Genomic DNA, 23,339 nt, shown 5'->3' on the forward strand with positions numbered 1-23,339 from the left:
ATGACAGCAAGACAAAATCCTGCTCTGCTTAGAGATTACTTAAATACTTTCCTGTAACTGCTTTTTCGCAAGCAGAATTTGGATAATTATGTGGTAGTTACTGAAGGAGATGGTCTGCTTAGTTGTGGTAAGGCCAGGAAATTATTTTCTCTTCAGCAGACCACGCAATGCCATATTTTGATAGGGAGAACCACTGAACGCTGGTATAAATCTAGTTGATAAAACTGTACAAAATACTCTAGTTCATATCACTTGTTAAATCTAGCTATCACAGAATATTTTTAATAGCTTTGTCTGAGAGCGATTCACTTCTTTACTGCAAGTGATGGCTAAAAGTTGCCCCAAGAAGGATAAGTTTTAAGAAGCTATTTGACTGTGTAGAACAGGGAGGAAGAGCACACTGGTTAGTAACTAGACCCCCAAACTGTGGACAACTTCTTAACGCTTCAGTGACAGCTTTAATTATTTTATGGACTCAGCAGACAGGCAGCGTTGAAGGTCTCTTTCTTCTTGTTTGCATCATTGCATTGAAACTTCTCGAAAAAAGCCAGGGAGAAGGACAGCATGTTATCTTCAGTACATATATAGGCCTCTGGGTTTTTTAATTAATTTTTGATAAGCTCTTTATTATTAACTTTTTCTAAGATAATGAATGTCCTTACTACAGTTTTCTTTAAAAAATGAAGAGTGCCAATACAGCTATTTGCAATGCTTTCCTGACAGCCTCTGTTTTTCTCCTTTCCTTTTTCCCTTTGTTTCACTTTTTGACCTGTGTTTCCTTCCTCCCTTTTGTTCTTTTGAAAAGGCCTTGAACATCTGTCATGGGGCATCTTTGTGATGAAAACATACAGGAAAGGGAAAGAATGAGAAAGTGTCCAATGATTAACAAATTATAGGAGATACTCCACGTATACCTTACCTACACATACAGCCCCAGGTCCAGATTTCCATGGTTAGTTTGAGGAAGTATTTGCAAAACAAAACAGCAGTTTTAAGAGCCAGGTGAAATATAAAAATGAAGTACTTCTCTCTCAAGTGTGAAATTACAAAGCCAGGGCCTCGTTCTGCAAAGTTCCTAGGCAAAGTGATTAATTTTTGTATATGGTGAAGAGACTCACGGAAATCAATTGGTACATAAAAGACAGCCTGTGTAATGCTTCACAAGGCTGCCAAGCAGGAGGCTAATCAACACCTTCTGCAGGGTTGAAAGTATGGTATTACTGCTCTTCAAGAGTAAAGATTTATTTTTAGTGGCATGGTGTAAGTATTTGTAGAAATTAATGGACATATCTATGATGCACATGTGATCAAATTGCAAATGAATATAGGATGTTTGTATATGAACAGAGTGTGTATAGATATTCTGTGAAATATTTGTAGATGTTCACTATGAACCTGGACCATGCCCAGACCCACACTTCACTGTGTCATCACTGACTTAACGAGAGAAACATGAATCTCCAGATTGCTGCAAATGAAAAAACATGAATCTTCAGATTGCTGCGAATGGAAGCAGTAACCACGGTCTGCGGGCTCTGTGGGGATATCTACCAAACATTCCTCACACATGAATCACAGCCGGCTGTGAAAGCCTATCTATGAAACAGGAATGAGAGGAGACACGTTGGGCAAAGACTGTGGACTCCCTGATGGTTGCCGTGGTGGACTCTGACAGCCCCGCTTACAGATAAGGAATTCCCAGAAATGCTGGCAGTCCAACCAAAATGCCAGTGCAGAGAGATTAGGCTACAATATACATACCACAATTTCCCTTTGTGCAACTGGCAATTTTAAGCTTCTGTCTTTCTCGCATGTGATGCTGGCTACCATTTTTAGTAGTGAAGCAGGCAAATGGGAGTTGTCAGGCTAAATCCTGACAGCAGCGCCCGGCGCTCACCTCTGTGGAGTTGCCCGGGGGCTGGTTGAAGTAGATCAGCCCGCAGTAAAAATCTTACTTGTTAAATAGGATCACAAGATGAGCTAAGTGGATTTTTGCAACTGCAGTTCTGTAAACAGAGCCAAGATTGCTAGTGGGCATTATTTTAAAGAAGTATATGACTTGAAGGCTTTATATGATTTTGTGGCCATGAGCTCTGTAGCTCGGTCTGTAGCTCACAGTTCTTCTCAGATACAGCTTTGCAATCTCTCTGGCTTCTTTCGATCTTCCCAGTCTTCTTCAGAGAAGATAAAAGAGATAAAATGCAATCAGGATCGAAACTACTCATGTATCTCTCTTTTTTTAATTATTATTATTATTTTTTTTTTTTAAACCAAGAACCTGCTGCCTTGTCCAAAACCAGTTCATTTTTTTTCACAGTATTTAAGAGCTGAATGCTGTACTTGTTGATTTTTGTGCTTAAAAACTCCTTAGCCACACTTAAGTTACTCATGATAATATGCATAAGTTTTATACATAGAAAACATTCCGCTCCAGCTAAATAACAATAATCCTCTGTCTTAACTGCTCTTGAAGAACATTGCCCAATACAGCTTTCAGAGTTTCTACAATGATATGATTTTAAGCTGGATGAATAAAACCAGTTGAACAACTTTTGAAGTTCAAACCCCCTGCTATTTCAGAGTTGCCTTACTGTGGACTTTACTTTCCCTTTAATTACTTGTAGAAGAAAAAACAACCAAACAAACCAACCAAACACTAAACCCAACCAACAAAACAAAACAAACACCAAAAAAAACCCCAACAAAACCAAGCCCAATAACAACAAAACCCAAAGTGCTGCAGAAAGACATGCACAAAATTGGGGAAGAAACAAACTTTGTTTTGGAACTGTAAGAGCCCATCTCTATGTATGTTAAATCTCTACCAAACATACACTTCCATCACAAGCTTGTAAAATGGGAATTAGCTCTGTTCAGAATAGATGTCTCTGGAGCTGGCATTTGCACAGTTCACCAGTATTAGAGGGAAACAGAAGTCTGTCCTAAGTGGCCAAAACTCTAGAAACCGTACTGTGATTTTTGCAAATATGTCTAGAAAAACAGCACAGCTTGATTATCTTGGCAAAGTTCCTCTCTCATTTTCATCTTTTACTAATCAATTCAGAGTAGCATGCTTGGTATCTATAATGATTATTTGTTTCTTCATGGAATGAAATGTAGCTAGACGATTGAAGAAGATTAAAGGTTTAACATATGTTGTTCACCATGCCAGCAGTTTGACTGTCTCTCTAAATTTTTGAACATGCAAAACATAATATGATGATGAACAAGAATTTGTCCAGCTAGTTGCACAGTGTATTCAATAGCCTATTGAAGACATATGAGAGTGTTCTCTAAATATTTATTTGAACCTCTCTGTATGGTATAGGTTCTTTACTTGATTTAATGGCAGTTTACATGTGTAAATGATAAAGATATGTGCCTGTACATGTAAATGAGGCTCCCACTGATGTTTGGGATATGTATGTGTGTGTATCAGAGGGCAGGACCTGGTTCATGCTGTGCACCTGAAATTCTGGCTCTCCCAAGACTGTAGATTCGTGTTTGAGAAGAGCAGAGATCGCTGCACATGGAAACATCCCAGAATTATTCTGAAGGGAGGTGTTTCTCTAAAGCATGCAAATGTAATGTTGTCTTCCCCCTCAAACACGTATGCTGTTTCTTTTCAAAACACGTGCTTACGCTTGAGGAGAGCTCAGGGCACTTTGATTCAAGTGCCAACATGTAGTTATTGAGTGCCTTGACAGACTCTAGCGTTTCTCTCTGGGTATGCCCAGTTTCAGATGATGGTGTTGTGCATTGTGGGGAGGGCACTGGCCAATTCCTGTTCACGGCTTTGTTCTTCCAAGCACTGTCTCTATGGTAGGCCCCACCTTGGGCAGGGTTTCTGGGCAGAAGACTTGCACAGCTTAAGCAGAGGTTTCATGACCTAACTAGACATTAGTATAAAGCAGGTTTTGAGTGCTGTGTATATAAATATATACATATGCGCATTTGTAGGTGTATATCTGTCATATGTATGTGTGTATCTATCATGTAGATTCCTTAAAAACAAATGCAATGATCTTGAACTCAGTCCCTCTTGGCCTCTCATTTTCCTCATTCCTGGACTTGGCCTTTCAAAGCTTGTTTTCTAATAGATTAGGTTCTCTTTCAAAAAGTCATGTTGGGAAACTTATTGCAAGAGAATGACTCTAAAATTATTTATGACTGTATTTTCAGGGCTTGCGTAGAAACGCAGTGGCTCTTTTCAGTAGTGTCACGTGCTGTTGGTCCTGCCCGGGCTTGGTGGCATTGGCATTTCTGTCATAGGGAAGGCTCCACGGTGCTGCTTTAGCTGAGGCAGCGTTACAGAGAGCGTGTGGCTTGAGGGGGGTTGGAGGGGAGTTGGGGGCCAGGATGTGAGTCAGCTGAAGAGGGTCCCTGAGTCAGAAATGGGGATGGAGGTTGGGAGCTTTGGGACTGACTCAGCTCTGGCTCTGAGACTCATCTCCCTGTACAAACCACACTGGTGTACCCACAGATGATAAAACAGGATGGTCTTTATCTGCCAAACCCCTTCCGCTCTTTTGCCTATTGTCTTCATTTGTGAAGACTGCCAAATGAATGCTTTGGGAGTTAATAAAACCTTCCTTGCTTGGTCCTCTCCTTCCCGCAGTGCTGAGAAGGGGAGAGGTACTTCTTGGCAGTGCTGGCTGCTGCCGTGTTCTGTGGCTGTAGGATAATCACCAGGATGGGGAGCGGATACCAGGTCTCTCTCCTTGTTATTAGGTAGAAATTGGCTTCTTACCATTCCTCAGTTGTTTACAAACATACTAATCTGCAGTCTTGCCCCTCATGTTAAATTAGGCAGGTTGGGTTCTAGATGTCTTCCTCTCCCCTCTCTCTACCTTCCTCTGTAGTGCTAAACAAATACTCATCTCTTAATTAAGCAAATCATCCAGCATGTATAAACCTGCTGGTATTGTGGCTAAATTTTCTCCTGAAGTGCTGGCGTTTGTTGATCCTTCAGAGGCAACTCACAATTTTTAGCCAGGTTTTCGCTGTGCTGTATGGCTGTATGTACTGGTACAGAAGCCAGTGAGTTTGTGTGTTCTGACTGATTGTGTCCCTTGAGACAAATACTTTTTTTTTTTTTAAAGAGAGTAATTGAATAGTAACATGAAAGAAGGGAGTGCTAGTTGTGCTCCAACTCAAAAATATCCTTATTATATTGCAAACTTTAACCTGTTTATTCTATAAAGAGCAAATATCCAGATGGCATGTCCCTTTTGCTGGATTTGCTAATCTCTTCAAAATAATAATCGAAATGGGGAGATTTCCAAACATGATAATCAGGGTTTATAATGAACACACCAAACTTATCTTAGATGTATGAGATAGCATTGCTGACTTGCTTATTATAATAAAAACGCAGTCCTGTGAAGGTCGTAAAACTCAAAACTAGAAGCTGACTGCCATATTTATAGGAAGTTTAGTGAATGAAAAGGGTTGTGACTTTTCACAAAAAGACATTCAGCTGCTTGCTTGCTTCCCCCCCCCCCCCCCCCCCCCCCCAAAAAATGAAATACACAGTGCTTGGATAGCTGAATCCAGAAACTATGGAGGTGTTATGGGCATTTAGAGTATTCTCTAATTAGAGTATTAGGGTATTCTATTGACATTTAAAGTGGCATCTAGGATTGTTTGGTGTACATGAAAGACAAACTGTTTATTTTGGTATCTGTGCTTTTTTGCTTTTGCCTTTTAGGACAGGGCACCTAAAACCTTGCACTGGTTTTTCATTGTAAACTTATTTTAAAGTATTTTAATATGTAACTTTTACAGAATTATTTCCAAGTAGTAGAAAACATGGGACTAATGAGAATAAGTGGTAAAGAAGATTTGTTTGAGATGAGGGGAGAAGCAGCAAGTTACCTGTGAACATGCAGTGAAACCACAGAAGTCACCGTCTATGCATTTTTATCTCTAAGGATTTTTAGCAAGGGGATGAGGAGAAGCTCGGGTGATGGCAGGACACGCAGCAGACAGGGTTCTTTGGAAACAAAAAAAGCATTTGACTCTTTGAGCTGTGTTTTAAACTGAGATTGGGCCAAATTACGTCAGCAAAAGCAAATGTTTGGCATGTGATTTGGTAATGAAGTCACTTTATTTTTATTATCCTACAGACATTTCCACAAACACACGATTTTTCAGCTTTATCGGTCATGAAAAGCAATGAAGCCCAGCCAAAGTAACATAATCAGACAGCCTCACTAAGACGTTTTCAGGCATTTGGGAATTTTAAATTTTTTGGCTTGCAAGATAACAGTAGCTTTACATCTGTACTTAAAAGCACCGTGCTGTTTCTGTGTCCCCTGCTTAATGGCTTTGCAAGTAATCGGCAAACAGAAGGGAACTGTCCCACCCTGACCTGATTTCCTAGATGTTTTATAGAGATTCCCACAGGGAGTGACACCCAGTTACTTTCACACAAAACGCTACTATTGTCTCTGCAAGTGGCTTAATTAAGTTTGGATGAAGCAAAAGGTTGCGACGGGGTCTGTTCCCACACACAACTCTGGCTTTGCAGTGGTTTGGGTTTGTGTGAAGCGGCAGGTCCATATGTCTGTCCACCATTCAGGGGTGCTCCAGTGTGGGCCCCACACCACCCGTGTCCATGCTATGTTTTGGCTTCTTCTCCAGGCCTCAGAGAGCCCCCAGATGTGGTTGTCAGGGGTTTGTTGTTAGCTACGTTTCCAGCTTCGCTCTGGTAATGTTTGTGTACCGATAAGTGAGGAAATACATAACTTTTGCTACCAAGACATGATTAAACACTTGGCTGCTAAAAACCAGATTTCAGACAATAAGGCAATTTCCTGTCTCCTACAGCTCAGGTCCTTCCCAAGGTTCCCATGTCTGTCGTGAGAACCTGGGATTTTGGGGATGTGGTTGTTCTCTTTCCTCTTTCAGCTGACAAATCTAATGCTACATTATTTTCTGGTTTAGGCAAAATGCTTTTAAAACACTTTTGGTAGAAGGTAAAATACCACAGTTCTAAGAGGTGCTCTATAAGAAGTGAAGATGTAAAATGCAGGGTGTTTCAAGATGAACCCAGTTTCAAAGCAGGATATTTCTTTGCTGTACCTCAGAAAAAAAGGTTTTGAAACTCACACATGAAAATCTCCAGCTTAAAGACATCTGGTTACTAAATAAGCGGTCAAATGTGCAGGTCTAAAACAACTCCAGGAAAAGAGATATAGTGATTTCAATTTGGATCCATCTTTTTGAAGCGCCCTGTATTTCAGTAGAAGCTGATTGTCTTAAGCAAATAACACAATTCTATTTGTATTTCCTCTCTAAAAGCCTTAGCAGTGATGGAGTTTAACTGGGATGTTGTCATGACAAAGTAGAAATTCCCCTTTAATGCTCTTGAAATTGGGTTAATTTGCCTCACTTTCTATGCTACAGTGTTTAAAGGTGGATTATTGTTGTTCAGTTCTTAAAATTCCCACGTTGCCTAACATGTCTACATTTATGCACAGAACTTGTTTGTGTCTGCAAACCGCCACGTTTCTGGAAACACGGACACCTGTTTGCCATTTCAGGTCTCCAGGATATTTGTGCCTTAACCTATATATCTGATGAAAAATGTTTATTGAAAAATAAGCTGAGTTTATGCCCCAATGTGACATCATTATAGTTTTCTAATTGTTCAGTCTTCTAACCTTTCCCTTGGCTTGGGAATGTTTGGGTGGGTTTGAGCTGTATTTTGGAACAAACCTGGTGGTGGGAAGAACCACATATTTCTGTGGTGAAAAAACCTTCACAAGGGAGAGCTGTCATCCTGGCAGCTGGGCACGTTTTACTGCAAATCTTCCAGAACCATGGCAGCCTGAAAGGTGCTTGATGTGCCTTGGTTTTGTCTGGCTCTTGGGTAGTGGCAGGAGGACAAGTGTTATATCATTTCAGCTAACAGAAGAGCTGTACTTCATGTCTACTGAAGTTTTAAATTAGATATACATGAGAGCTGTGGGGCTCTTATACAAACCAACTGGGAGAGGAGGGATGAAGTAGGTACTGGTGGCACCTTGCATTGCTTGTGAGAGCTACAGCCAGATACAGGCATCTTCCTCCTTTATGAAGAAGTTGGCCCAGGGAAGCAGAAGCTGCAGTTCTGACTTGACCCTCATAAAGCCCTTGCTGTAATGAGCAAACTTGTGAATATAGTTTACATTAAGTTATGGCACATGGGCAGCTAAAGAGCTGTACTTAGAGCAGTGCTAGCAATAGTTTGCTGCCACACTGGGGCAACACATTAAGTGGGATTTCAGTGATCGTTGCTGTAGGCTGGTATTTGTCATACTAATGAAGAATTTGGGTGCTGGACTGAGGAGGTGCGGAGGTAACCAAGCTGGAATGGGTTGCAAGTGCTTTGAAATGCAGGATTAGAATTTTTTTTAAATATTGAAAAATTGAAGAAACGGTCTGAGATCAACAGGATAAAATTTATGAAAGCTACTAGAAAATTATGACCCTTCTAACAAAGGAGCGTAACACTCAGAGAAAATTGGGAATGTGCTGCAGAAAATGATTTGGTGCATATAATGGACCACACACCAAGCCTGAGTCCATAGGATGTGGTGTTGACTCAAGGGGAGCTGATTCTGGGAGCCTAAGGAGGCCTGTGGTGTCAGGGACTGGGGTGGTTTCCTTTTCATCTAGGTGGTGCAGGTGAAAACCCAGCTAAAATATCTTGCCCAACTTGAAGCATGTGTTACAGACAAGAGAGAGAGAAACAAGACCAAGAATGGTCGGAGTTTTAGAGACGAGACTGTGACCTGTAGGAAAGGCTTAAATACCTTAATTTAATCTATGTTAGAAACACTACATAGTTACTTGGAACACAACTAGAACTGTTATTCATTTCACCTTCTCTCTCTAATAGTCTTGCAAACATGACTAGATCAAATTCTATTTAGTTTTTCAAAGTTTGATTTTGCTGTGGATATTTGCTGCTCCTGTTTCAGCCCAAAGAACAGCTCGTGTTTCCCAAGGTCATGCCTGTTCTGCTTAAGAAACCAACCAAGAGATACTTGCCTTGCATCACTCTGGATTTGTTCATTTGACTAAGATACTAACTGAGAAGGAACTACGTGGTTATGCCAGACTTTGAATTAGTCTTGTGTTGCTTACTTGCACTGTCCGTTTAAATGAGTTACAAGAGCAGCTTTAGAAGGACCTGTGCAACAGCAACTACTCCTCTCTGTGGCTGGTGTCCATCTCCCCATCCTACCTGTGCTCTCCACCGTCCTCTCCAGATTTACAATTGAGATAAAACAACTGCCCCAGGATAAATCGCAACTCAGATTAGAGAGCATTGCAAGAGATGGGGACGAGCTTCCTGCCAAGGACTACACACCCAGGTCATTAATAACAAGTTACGTTGATCAGCAAGGGCTCGATGGAAGGCAGATGCATTTCTCTTGGATTTTTTTTTTTTAGTGAGGTAGGCAATAATAGTTTGTGGTGGGCAGCCGTTCCTGGCAGGTGGGGGCTGTGCTGAGCGGCGGGGCGGCCCCTGGGTCTGCTGGCCACCAGCTCTGTGTTGAACTTGGCTGGAGGCCCATGGCGGGTGGGAGGGTCACTGCCCAACAGCCCCAGTGCTGCAGAACAAGCCGGGGTTGCTCAGGCAGGTGCTTCTGAACTTCACCCTGGCTGGAATGTGAAAACAGAGTCATTACTACGTGTCTGTGTAAATAAACACTGATCTTCTCCGAATGTTTGTCTCACTTCTGTTCTGTAGGATGCTGGTGTAAAAGAGACTGTTACACCTCGTGATGTGCAACTTGGTGCCAAATGTTACGTCGTCAACTCTGCCACAAGCACGTTCCTTTTCATATTTTTTCACCTTTTTTATATTTACTTTTATTTTGCAAGACTCCCTCCTTCAGTAATAAGGACTCTTTACGTACCTTCTTTGTTTTCAACCAAAAAGATTTTGGAAATAAGAACTAGACGTGTCAAAATCTGATTTTCACTGTGCAGTATGCTGCCAGCAGCCTGGTCTGTTGGTTCTGTATGAGTGCTGTTAACTTGCCCTGCTATCAGAAACCTTCCGAAAAATGTTACACTAAAGATACAGTTTCTAATTGTTTGAGCTGTTCATGTCCATTTTGCTTGTTGACACTATTGAGTGCCATATAGCTAAGAGGTGCTGGCTGGTCAATGCCTAGTGTTTTCAAATTGTAAATAAACATGTAAAAAGTAAAAGCATTGTCTACCTCTAGCAAACTGGTATGTGCCAGAGACCAGTTAAATAAACTGAAAAAAAGAATAAATTCAGGTTGTTACTCTTTGAAGCTGTATTTGGCTCTAGTGGTTAAGTGGCTGTGAGTGTGAGCACTGGAACTGCAGTGGCTTTGAAGATTGTGTGATGAGCTGGAAGAAGATAGACCCCGGGAGCCCCAAATTGCTGCCTTCTTGTACAGCATTGCATTTGAGCTCAGCTAGAGCTGCTGTACACTGCTGTAGTGTCATTCTGCTTAGGAAAGTTAGAAACGATGCGATTAAATGATTCAGCTCTTCAAAAATAAATAAATAATAGGTTTAAAAGCTGGATTCTGACTCTGACCTGATGGCTGGTTCTGTGTGAGCTCACTTACCTAGTGCCAGCTTCTAAAAGCCAAGTCTTAATTGGATGTTGGTTAAAATTCGCCTAATAGGAAAATGTATTTTGGAACATATTTTTAAAATATTCTGTGAAATGACCTTGGAATAGCTTTACTCACCACTCTAAAAGCCAGTTTATAAGTGGAAGCTTAGCTGATTTGTTAGTTTATTGTAATTGTTGTTTAGTTAAAAATTTTAGATTCAGTGTAATATTGCTGTAGACAGACGAGGCTGTAGCAACAGTGCTATTTTTCTTTTTTTTTTTTTTAAACCATATTACCAATTTCTTCCTGTGGCAAAGCCATGGTTGTTGACCAACTTGTCTGCATGCTTTGCATGCCATAAAGCATGAGAAATCCCTTCCTCTGGGTCTGTCGACAAGTTCTCTACTGGCTGGTTACTGGCTGATCAGTCCCTGATCCTGAAACCATGTAGAGGATTAATTATTCTCTTGCAATCACAGTCTCATGAGCGTCATTCCTCTCCAGGCTCCCGAGACTCGGGGCTTGGTCTCTGCTTAGTCTCTGCTCTGCTTGGAGTTGACTCTTCATGCTTTCCTTTCTTCATCTCTGTCCAACAGTTCTTCATTTCTGGACTAATTGTTTTGTTTCATGGGTTTGTTTTGGGTTTGTTTTGCTAAGTTTTAAGGGATAGCCTTAAAGCATTATCTCAGTATGACAGGCATAAGCCTACAAAAAAAAGGCAAGGTACTTATGTGCTGCCAACCATATTCATAACTGGGATAGTCAGGCAACATTCTTTCTGCAAGGTTTATCTTGTTTCATTTTGATTGTTTAAGCAACTGGCCAGAAAAAAAGCAAATAAACCAGTCTCTTCTGGTTTGGGGGTGTGGTTTTTTCCCCCCGTTTTGATTACAGTGAATGACAGGTAAGAAAACAGCAAATAAGCTCTTAATTTCAAAGGATGTTAGAGGGTTTATTTTTTACTTTATTTGAGGAGATTTTTGGATTAAAGCGCTTGCCTGATTCCTGGTGGATAATCTGTTTATTTGAAATAGTATAACATTTCTTGTCAGATGATGTGTGGGTTTTCTTCAGATAACTGTAACTGTTGTGCAGGGGAACTGAAAGTTTCTAGAGATACTTTTCTGTATCGTGTCTACTTGCATTTTTTTTAATTATTATAAAAGCTCTGAGATCAAGGCAACGTATTTAAAATATGACCAATGCCAGCTGGGAGAGGTCTTCAGAAAAACCTCCAAAAATCAAAGTCACAACAGCTTTGGTGCACCAACAGAGTAACTTTTGACCTTCTTGCACGCTGAATGTATACAGCCTTTCTTTAATGTGTTGCATAGCAGGCTACAAGTTTCAGATGTCTTTCATACCATTGTTTTGATTTCAAACTATGGAAAGGTTTTTATATGCCAGTCTAATATTAGTACATATATCTCAGAGACAGAGAGGGTGGATGGACAAGTGTGTCCAAATTCATCCAGGAAAAATGAAGGCACGTGGTTTTTTTTTCCATGCAGAAGCTTATCTTCCAAAAAAGAGAAAAAAATCCCAGTAAAGATGAGCCAAATGAATGCAATAAATGTACTAATGTTTCACTTCTGGCATTTTGACCCAATAAAACAGGAGGGCAATAAAGATAGATCCTCTGATCCCTGGATTGTGCCGTGTCCAGCTGCGAGTGCAGCAGCTGCAGGGCGCGGTGCTGGGGAAAGCTCTTTGGGCAAAGTCAGCCTAGATTAGGGAGCTTCAAATCCATGTTACAGTCTTTTAAAAAGAAAAACAGCAACGTCTTTGTTTTTGCCAATTGTTGATACAGGTGCTTTTGGCAGGAGATGACAACCCTGCATATTTCTGAGGTGCGCAGCTGGGGGTACAAAGGGTGAAATGCTGGTGGGATGGACCCGTGTTGCGTTTCCTGCACCAGGGCAGGGTTTTGTTGCTGCCAGTGGTGGCAATTTGGGGTGCGTGAGCCTTGCTGTTCCCAGCTGTCTTTGAACTTCCCCAACAGTGCTATTTGTGTGGTGTTCACACTCCAAAAATGTCTGCTCAGCAAGATCCAGCTAGTCTTAATAATATTTTAAGGTAGATTTTGTAACTGTCTGTAGTACATTTAAGTAGTGTTCACATAACCCTTTGGAGAGTTAGGAACTCTCATTAAAATATATTTAACTGAATACTATTTTTGTCAAATGAAACATTTTTAATCTTACTAATTTTATAAGGAGCTCATAAAACATAGTATAATAAAGGAAAACATGCTTTTAAAGAGTACTTAATTTTTGTAGGGTGAGTTTAATTAGCTCTTACACCTTTTCTTCCCCTTCACTTGACAGAAGAATTTTTTTTTCTTTTAATGTCTGCATGTAGTACAAATCTGTTCACCACAGAAATTTTGGGTATTTGTGGAAGTATCTGGCCTCTTTCTAAAAAAGAAGAAAAGAATTCTTGTTTTAGGTCAGCAAGGTCCCTTTTCTGTATATGTATGTAGGTGAATGGACACCTTCCAAATCACTGTCATATTTAGCTGCAGTTATCATCAGTGTTCTTGATAGGGTCATGTTCTATTTGCCTTTTAGCAAAACTGGTTCTATAGGTATGGTAATACTCAACAAGTCAGCAGCAGGCAACAAGGGCAAGCATCTCACGTGATGTAGGGCATGGTACTGTCAAGAGAGCACTGGGCTCCCGTAGCTCTAATGTGTCTAGTACCTGAGCCATCTTATAGCGACTCGTCCTTCATTGGTGCCAGTGACTGGCCTGCTGTGTAGGAAAGGAGATGAAGAGCACTTTGTATGGGGGCCTTTGTCTAGAGAAGCAGCGAGTGCCTGAACAGGGTTGCTGAGTTTAGGGGAACAACCATGTGTTGAAGTGCTTTGGTAGGACCGGGGCTGTAGCAAGACTAGACTTGCATTTTAGACTGAGAAAATGTATTGTGCCTATTATGAGCTTAACCTTTTTTTTTTTTTTTTTCCTTAAAGTTTTAGCTCTTGACATTTTTAACATTGTCTGAAGTGGCATATGTAATTTTATTTTTCAGTGGCTTCAATTACAATGTTTCAAACTTTAAAAATTGTACCGGCTATTCTGTGGATTCAGAGTACATTTGACTGCACTGTTGTATTCAGTGGCTGTCAGTGAATTTGTGATAAAATCTGAGACTACAAATGTGAGATGAACTGTAAGTCAGTAAGTCAGGAATGTCCTACTGAGCAGTCCTATTTTTGCCAGAAGCATTTTCATGTCTAGTAAAAGGGATGAAGTGAAAAGCATTGTGGTGGAGAGAGCTTCCCCCTGCAGCTTCTGGTAGCCGCCTGCCTGAGCTGCTTATGCAGCTGTTTCTCTTTGGAGCCTTTCCAGGGAAACAGTCGTTGCTGATCCAGAAAATGTGTTGTTTCATTACATTTCCTGCCTATCTCGTGTTGCGTCACAGTTAGCGCTATCACGAATAAACACTTGCCCAAATCCATGCAGGCTGTGATCCTGTGGAATCAGTCAAATGAATCCTTGGTGCATCCCTGTCACTTTGGACATTGTACAACGGCCAGGGCTGGTGTGAAGTCCCAGATCTGGTGACTGTGGAAATGAACACACCCGAGGCCCAGAGCAAGCGATGGCAGAGGGTTTGCCATGCAAAGGCAAAGTCTTCTGTCCTTCTGTGTCCTGTGGGCTGTCTAGGTGCGGGCAGAGCCCCTTACCACTGCGTGGCCCACAGCCACCGGGGACACCTACAGCGCCATGCGTGGGGAAAGCCACCCCTTGATGCTCCTTTCTCATAGCAAGAGCTATTCCTATAGGTTTTGAATTCAAAGTGGTAGTCTGGGTAAATATTACATATAAGCTAAAGGAAGTTAAATAATCTAGGCAGACGATGTGCGTTATTTTTTCACTAGTATGTATGTGTGTTTCCACTGAGGAGTGGAAGTGGTACTTCTGACCTGGCATGCCCTAGGACAAAGAAGGATGTCTCTGTGTCTATCCAGTTGCTGTCAAGAAGGAGTCTCTTCTTTTTCACCTCCAAAACAAATGAAAGGCAGAAATAAGAAAATCTTGAATTCCTGGAGTGACTGTAACTTCCATCTTCATCCCAAGACCATACAGGGAGTACATCATAACTGAACATTTGTTTGTTTTCCAGGAGTAATTTTAACGGTTGAGTACTTTGGGCGGGAGAGCAGTGAGAGATTCAGAGTTGGACGATAACAGTGTAATGCATCGAGGTGCAACAGACCTGGTCTATTCATAACTGTGCAAAGAGATGCTGTTTGATTGCATCCACCACCCACATGCTACTTGTAGACTGCTTCACTGTCAGCATATAAATGCCAAGAGCTCACTTTTTTTTTTTACATTTTTCAAGGTAAATGAGAAGATTCTGCCTTTAAATTGTTAAAATGGATGAGATTTCTGTGACTAGGTCATTGCAGAGTGTTACTTTGTTTTTGTTTTTGGTTTTTTTTGTTAAACATAGTGCTAGTATTCTTGCTCTCTGCCCCTTTCTCTCAAAACTTCAGTTGTTTCTGTAAGTTTACTGCATGAAGACCAATGGAGGCGTTCCGCAAATTCTCAGCTGTTAAGCTGCATATGGTTTTTCCAGAAAGGGATATAGGTGGCTGGATTCATAGGCTGCAGATTTAATAGTGGGGGACGTGAGGGATTGCAAGAGGCCTTTACTTCGCATCCCTTTCTCCCTTTCCTCTCCTTCTATTTTGTAAGTCATATATTTGTACATCATGTACGGGAGATCATATCGAAAACCTGCACATGGCACAAAAGTCATTCTGCTTTTGGAGAGGTACCTTGTGCTACCATTTAGCTCAGCACCAAGGGCTCTTAGTCGGTGTTGAAACATTTTCTGGAGATTCTCAAGACACTGCCATTCTTAAATCTACCCATAGAGAGAAAGTAGCATCTCTTACAGTCAGATTGACCGTTGAGTAGAATCAAGCTTATGGGACTTAACAAATGCTGTGTGTGTTTATATTATTACAAGTGAAACTTTCTGATATCTTTTAATTGTACTTGAGGAGAAAAAAAATACATGAAGTTTCTGCTCTATTTCAGTCTGAAGATAAGTAATGCAATGAGTAGTGTGCTTGGGTATAGTGTGGGACAAGATTTATACAGAAACAAATAATTGTCTTTTAGGGAAAAGTACAGTACATTTTAACAGTATAGTAGAAACATAGTATTAACTCAACAGCTTAAGTATACTACTTCTATAAAATATGCATGGACTTATTAGTGTTCTATTTTGAAGAACAAGAATTGCCGTGCTGTACTTAATAATTTTAAACTGAAATAGTCTTAAGTGTGTCACTAGGAAACTATTACTGGCCTGTAAACTTGCATTAGTCCTCTTCAATGGGAATTTTGTAACTGGTATTCTTAAAAATGCTCTTGCAGAAGTTTAACTCAAACCAGATGTGCATTTACTTATGCTAACATGTCATAACTGTAAAATGTTCATTTTTGCATCTGCATTCATCACGATAGTTCATTCATCATCCCGTAATTAGTATCATTAATATCCAGGATATTTGTAAGGAGAGTAGATGAATTTAGCTCAGGTAGAATTCTCATGGAAAGTACTTGTGACCATTACTTGCAGGAGTTAGTGCTAATGGACAGTCTCTTTGGTACTGCCAGTCGCTGAGTAGCTGGAGTTTGCAAATTCAATGTATGTAACTTTCCCTGGTCCCGTTGCTGAGGCGATGGAGCCCAGGGGTGCTTGTCCAGGACAAGCCACTGTCCAGGTGTGTGCGGGGTGTCTGGCACCCACTGTGTGCGGTTCCTCTTCTAGAAGATGCGTGCTGAATATTTAAAGCATTTGTAAGATGTCTGGATGAAATACGTGCAAAGATGAATTATTTTCATGAAGGAGAAAGGAGGAAACTTGGCATTTTAAAATCTCATGCTTTAATCTGCCACATGAATGCATAACTGTGATGTTTCCTCCCTCCTCACTTATTCTTTCTGTACTTTTGCCTGCTTCTTTCTTTGTGTAATGTAGGTGCCGTTATGGGGAGTGTATTAGATTTCATGAAGAGTCTCATTTGAGAGGAAGCATTTACATTCATTTGCAGGCAGAAGATCAGCCCTTTGAGGTTTTCACTGAGAAAAATGCCTCCTCTCTTGCACTGACATGGTATACTCTCGGTAGTAAAACAGGATATAACATCTAACGTGATACTCATACTTCAGGCAGGTCACAGAGGTCTGGTCATGATTTTGTTCTTGGATAAGCTGCCCTGTAATCTATAAAAGTCTTTTTCCATTTGTTTCCAGCCTGAACAAGAAATATGCAAAAGCTCCTTGTCAGTTCTCCTCAGCAAGTGTTACTTGGATTAATTTGAATAAGATGCTTTGAAAAGTCAAGTTGCCCTTTACCTTTTTAGGAGAAGATCTGGCACCATTAGAAGACAGTCGAGCTGTAAATGGCCATGTGGGTGTCAAGAAACAGTTAATGTTTGTTAGATTTCAGGATTGATTATTCAAGCCTTCCTTATGTGATGTGAGTTGTCACAATCTGTGTTAAATTGCAAGAAATTAATTTCTAAGCAGGCCCTGATGAGCCAGAAGACTGGGGTACCAGGAGCTGGAAATATGAAGCTGTTCAAGGTTTGTTCCAGGCTGACTGCAAACAGATTTTTTCTGTGACTTTGTTTGCAACAAAGCTGGGGAGGGAGGGCAGGGACAGCACAGTGGTATGGTCCCTTTCCTTACTTTGTAAAGGTAGGAATTACCTTTGCAAGGGTTTTGTGCTGGTTTTGACCCCAGAAGTTTAAAAAAAAGAAAAAAGATGACAAATTGCCAAGAATAAGCTCTACACTAGCAGGAAGCCTCCTTAATAAATCAAATAGCTCTGAGACATAGATAAATTTGTTTATGGAAGGTAACCATGGCTGATAGCAAATATACAATCATTTTTCACAGTGTCTCTAGGCAATTAGGAAGATATTTTGTCAATGGTGATAGCAGGAGGGGAGAGAGCAGAAGCCTCCTTAAAATTTTAACATACTGTGTTGCAGACCATCAGGAGGAACTAATAGTGTTTTCTGTGTGGGTTTTATTACTTGGCAGGATCCACTATAACTAAAAAAACCCCAGTCTTTTGAGATTTAAAGTTGCATTTATTTGTATATGATATAGCTTGTTAGCCAAAAAAACAACCCCACCATATCAAGCCGTGTATGGTCTTTATTTGTAAAAGGTTTCTAACTGCTTGCTAAACATGACCAGACAACTGTGTAGCTGTGAAGACAAGTCAGTCACTTGTCAGAGCTCAAAGCTCCCATGTTGATCACAACAAGCATGTGCAGAGCAGAGCAGACCCACACTCCACCAGAGATCCTCCGCAGTCAGGAGAACATCTGCACTCCATTGTCTTCCTTTATATAATTACATCTGTTGATGTTTACTTAATATTTAGCATGCAGCGAGGAGTCTTCTTGTGAAATTATGAATTAAATATGTTCTTTTAGGAGGAAGAAAGCCAAGTGGCTAATGCAAAAACCTAACTTTGTTAATATCTCTAGTTAACAAACACTTGCCTAAAGCAAAGCAAAAGCACCTCAGAGGAGCTCTTCCTTCAATGGGAATTTATTTGAAGGTTTTATTCAATTTTTTAAAAAATTGCACTTTTACTATTGGGTTGGACAAAAATAATGGACAAAAGTCAGTACCAGATAATTTTTGCTTAAGTTGTTAAATCTGAAAACAAATCACAGAACGAACCAAACTAAATAAATGACCCTATTTTATGAAACTAAAATGTAATGGGAACCAGACTCTTATCCAACGAGTCTCCAGATACAGTCCGTGCTTGCTTTGAAACTGTAATCACTGTCTGGCTATGTGTGCGGGACGCACAGGAGCATGTCTGGCCTGTGAGATAATGGGTTTGGGTTTGCAGTGCGGCTCCGCTCCAGCCCACCTCACCCCCCTGCTCGAGCCCAGGCTCTGAACTGGGGCCCTGGGGTCTGTGAGGTCTGGGGGGGACTGTGGGACGGTGGGTTTTGGGGGATGCATGGAACAACAATGTTGTCTGGCTATAAGGCTGTTTCTAATAGTTTTTTAGTAATCGGGGAAAATGTAAGCATTAAATATGGTTGGGTTTTAATTAATTTGCTTGTTGGAAATCCTTTGATTGTTAGTCTGTGAAAACTTACAGCTGTCAACTAAAATTTGGGTGAGAATTCTCTGTCATGGTTTCTGAAGCGGTTTTTCTGACGATGCCCAGACTTAGGCTTAAGCTTCTAGAATGTGCTTGCCCTGAAGGTGAGGGTGTTGACCACTGGGTGAAATGGAATAGGAGAGGCCGAGTTCCCTGACTCCCCTTGACATGCCTTGTGTTACTGCAGCTGTGAACTGGCTGTTATATTCAGGATATGCCCTCGCTTGAAAGAGAGAGTAACTGATACTGCAAGATTACTGGCTTATCATAGATTTGTCTAACAAGCCTAGCAAATGTACACCAATTTCCTCTCTAAAACAAAAAGAAGCCTACACCAAGCCTACCTATTTCCTTTCCCCTCCCTTTTATGTAGCTGCAGTCCTGTTTACTGCAAGCACTTCTGAAACACTAAATGTGAGTGAGATAGAAATGTACAAGCAGATGCTCAAAAGTGTTTGGCTTTTTGCTGTTTCTTCTGTTAGTTACATCTTTTTATCAGATGCTTTTATGTCTGTGTGAAGCACAGTTTGTCCCCTTGTGTAAGTTGACTGAACACCACATGCAACCAAAATTTGAATATTTATTGATTTAAATAGATGACTTAATACACTCTCGGTAGCGTAAGTCCAGTTGAATATCAAGTTGTACGAATAGAGTAAGTTAGAAACTATGTGGAAGTCAATACAAAACCCTGTGTAAGGCTCCTTCTTTTCTCTTCTAGTGTTTAATTATTGGAGGTGGCCCATGTGGCTTGCGGACTGCCATAGAACTTGCCTTCCTGGGAGCCAAAGTCGTCGTTGTGGAGAAGCGGGACACTTTTTCAAGGAACAATGTCTTGCATCTCTGGCCATTTACAATCCACGACCTTCGGGGACTGGGAGCAAAGAAATTTTATGGAAAATTCTGTGCAGGATCTATTGATCACATCAGTAAGTATCTGAGGGCACGGGCACTGTTCAGATAAGGGTTGTGTTGAGGTCAGAAGATGAATGGAGACTTTCTTCATTTGGCGGAAAGCTCACCTGCCTGGGACATGCAAGAAGGCAAAATGGCAATTGTACAAATTATAGAGCAGCTTTTTTATTAGTCTGGATTTTTTGAAAAATAGGTTTTTATTAAGAAGTATGAAGACTACTGATATTCACTCTAGTACATTGAAGGTAGACACAAGCCTTAATCTAATGAGAAACCATGCAAAAGTGGGATATTTTACAGGGAAATATGCTGTAAAATTTTCTGTCCTAAAGCGGTCAACATATTGGTTAGCAGAGTCTTTAAATACAATATCATTAAGAAGGAAAGCTCCAAAAATGTATTCTAATAAACTCACTGAAATTAGTTTTATTACCTATGAGATTGTGCTGTGAGAGGAAATTGAGATGGAAGAGAGCAACATCCTGTGGTGGTTCCTAAGCTTGCATTCATTACAGTGTGGGAAATAATAATGCTGCATGCTTGTGCTGACAATAACTATCAGTTGGGTGGCATGCTGGTAGCAGCTGTGATTGCCTACATATTAAATATACATTTGTTACTTGCTCTCTACAGGTATTCGACAACTTCAACTTATCCTCTTCAAAGTTGCACTTATACTAGGAGTTGAAATCCATGTGAATCTAGAATTTGTGAAAGTCCTGGAACCTCCTGAAGATCAAGAAAACCAAAGTATTGCTTCTCATCATGTAGTTCTGTTCACAGTAACTTCTTTTTATGTCAGGCATTATGTGAAATCATTCAAGGTAGTTGAATTCTGTTTAAAGAAATGGAAGTTTTTTGCCTGTCTTACTCAGCTAGATTTGCTACATGTAGTCATAGGCATGATAAGTATCATTGTGACAGAGCACCAATAATTCTTAAAATATGACCCAGTCTGAGAAGTTGAGGTTTTGCACTATGCCTTCTGGCATGTGTTTGAGGCTTTGTAGGGAGCCTGGTGTGGCCTTTTGGTATCCTCTTGCAAAAACAATTTTTGATTGATAATATAAATATTGAGGATGGATTAAGCTCCCTGGGCCTCATTTTGCTTTCACATTTGATATAACTCCTGCTGGCACACAGAGGCTTATCAACCATCTTATGGAAGATTTTTAAACAAAATAAAGGAAGATTTATTTTTTTCTTTTAATTAAAATACTGTGCTATCTCTCTTTAAATGGTTGTATAGTGACAGTAGAATAAATGCATTGTTTTAAGTAAAGTCTATGCATAACTTTTAAAAATGGACAATACAAACATTTTCACATGATCAGCTTTGTGTTAATGCAAAGATTAAAATTAGCTTTGTGAGAGTGCTTCCATTGAATTTCTATTTAGAAGACAACTAGAAAGTGTTGAGGATGGAATACTAGGTTTCTTCTTCTAATGCCCAGCCCTTCCTTGCTGTAGCCACATACATGTACTGTCTTGCTCAAGTCACTGTGGGGTTGCTTCTGTGAGAACAAAGTGCTTAAGCCTATTCTTGTTATATGGGACTGAGAGAATTTTAGTGTGTTAAGAGATCCAAATGAAGGCTTCCATTTTTTTTTTTTTTTACTGTTATTTTATGAGCTCGACACTTTGTTAATACAACCTGGACGTAGCATTGACTGCAGCAGAACTCCCTCCATCAGACCAAGGCAGAATTCAGCTACATTTGAATGAAAAACGGACCATTTATCTCAATGCCCTTTCTTCAGACTCTGAAATCACTTCTGCATTGTATTACTGAAGAATAAATAAATATTTTTCTTTGTGTTTTTAGAGATTGGTTGGAGAGCTGAATTTCTCCCCATGGATCACCCTTTGTCAGAGTATGAATTTGATGTTATTATTGGTGCAGATGGCCGCAGGAACACATTAGAAGGTAGGTGAATTTGTGCTTTTAGGCTTAATAATGGTCTTTAGGATATCTTGGAAGGCCTGAAAGTTGGAGAACAAAAAGCAGCTGGTTACCTTTCAATCCACTCAAGTCTGTGTGGAAACTATTTTTTTTTATGTGGTGTCTTCTGCTTTTGTTGTTAAGTTGTAGCTCAAAATAAAGACCTTTGATGTCATTACTGATTTTAGCACTGTGTATCTGCATTGCCCACAAAATGCATCATTATGCCATTGGGCTTGCTTCAAGATAAGTAATTATATGATGATTTAACTTTAAGGAGGCTGACAAGATACATGTTCAGAAATTGCATAGTCTTTGCTGTTGTGCTGTAAATTTGCATTATGTGTTTGATCTAATGACCAAAACCTGACTGTCAGGTATTTAATGAAGGCATCACAGGTATTGCTTTTTTTTTTTTTTTTTATAGTGGTGACTTAACTTCAGAAGCAGTTACTTTGGAAACCATACCAAACATAAGAAATAACTCTAAGGCAGAGGGGAGGGGGCAACCATTTCATGAATTTGCGCCACTGCTGGGAATTCAGACCCCCTGAGCTGGCTTTCTCAGCGAGACACTAGCTAAGCTGCTCCTGTCTCACATGAACAAACCTGTTGCTTCATTATACATTCCCCTTGTAGCTTTAATGATATCCATGTTAGTTTCAGTTCAGTAAGCCCACTATTTCCTGTTTTCATTAGCTTCAGAGTTTGCCTGCTTATTCTTATATCTGCCAACCACAATGTGCTTAGAGTTAATTCCTCATAATGCTCTATTACAAATTTCCTAGCACCATTATCCAGCTATCCCCCATAAAAGACTGTTTAAGTAGTCAGGTATCAGCATAACGAAATTATTCTTACCTCAGCTGCAGACCCTATTGAGATGTTGATGGTTATTGTGGTACCAGGATCTGTGGGAATATTTGGTGCGCTGTAGACTGTTTACATACAGAAGCTGCTGTTGTCATATTAAATTTGTCCTGATGAAACAATGAGAGCACATCATGAAGCACAGAGACAAAAATTCATAGCTGATTTATTTCTTCTTAGAAAATACATGTATTATCTGAGAAGTCATCTGCAATTGGCTAGAAATGCTCTAAAGACCCTTTATCCTACTTCACACTTCACCCACAGATAAGGGAGTACGCAGAGGGAAAATCTTATATGTGTGACAGTAAGACAGTGGCTTAGTGGGTTTTTTCAGTGAAAAGAGGAGGATAGGACAGAGCGAGTAACTGTGCAGTCAGTCTCACCTTGGAAATCTAACAGTTAAGCCACTGAATATTTTTCAACCCTTATATTAATAATGTCTTTGAAAAACCTCATTAGCTGGTATCATGTGTACCTAAGCACTGTTATAGAGGTTTCTATTTTTCAGATCTTTCTTTGCTGCTTTTGAGTGCTCATCTCATGCATGTTTTTTCATAAGCTGTTTACCACCTATATAACAAAAATCTTATTTGCTGTTTAGCATGTTAAAAATGTTTCCCTCCACTACATTTGATCAGGTCTGTTTCTGGTGTGTTTTTCTTTAGTCATCATTTGTCCTTAAATTCTTTCCATGTTCGACTTCTTCCTATAGTTCCCCTCCAGACCTGGTTGTTTGTTTTTTTTCCACTGAGACTTTATGTCAAATGCAGTTCAGCTTCAGTTTTGCAGCTGGGAGTGGGGAGAAAACACTCTTTACAGCTAAGGGAATTTTGTGGGAATGATGGAA

At 40.2% G+C, this 23,339-nt stretch overlaps 1 protein-coding gene across 21 annotated transcripts in view; it reads left to right on the forward strand.

The window, feature by feature from the left end:
• The window catches only part of MICAL2 (microtubule associated monooxygenase, calponin and LIM domain containing 2), a 146,429-nt gene that overhangs the window by 38,211 nt on the left and 84,879 nt on the right, over positions 1 to 23,339 (forward strand). For all 21 annotated transcript variants that reach the window (XM_082057594.1, XM_082057595.1, XM_082057593.1 and 18 more), the window contains exons 3-5: positions 19,484 to 19,691; positions 20,311 to 20,427; positions 21,503 to 21,604. In XM_082057594.1, the coding sequence (XP_081913720.1) occupies positions 19,484 to 19,691; positions 20,311 to 20,427; positions 21,503 to 21,604 (427 nt within the window). The remainder of the gene's footprint in view (positions 1 to 19,483; positions 19,692 to 20,310; positions 20,428 to 21,502; positions 21,605 to 23,339) is intronic.

This window comes from Streptopelia decaocto (genome assembly GCF_964273445.1).
Source record: "Streptopelia decaocto genome assembly, chromosome: 7".
Taxonomy (NCBI): Eukaryota; Metazoa; Chordata; class Aves; order Columbiformes; family Columbidae; genus Streptopelia; species Streptopelia decaocto.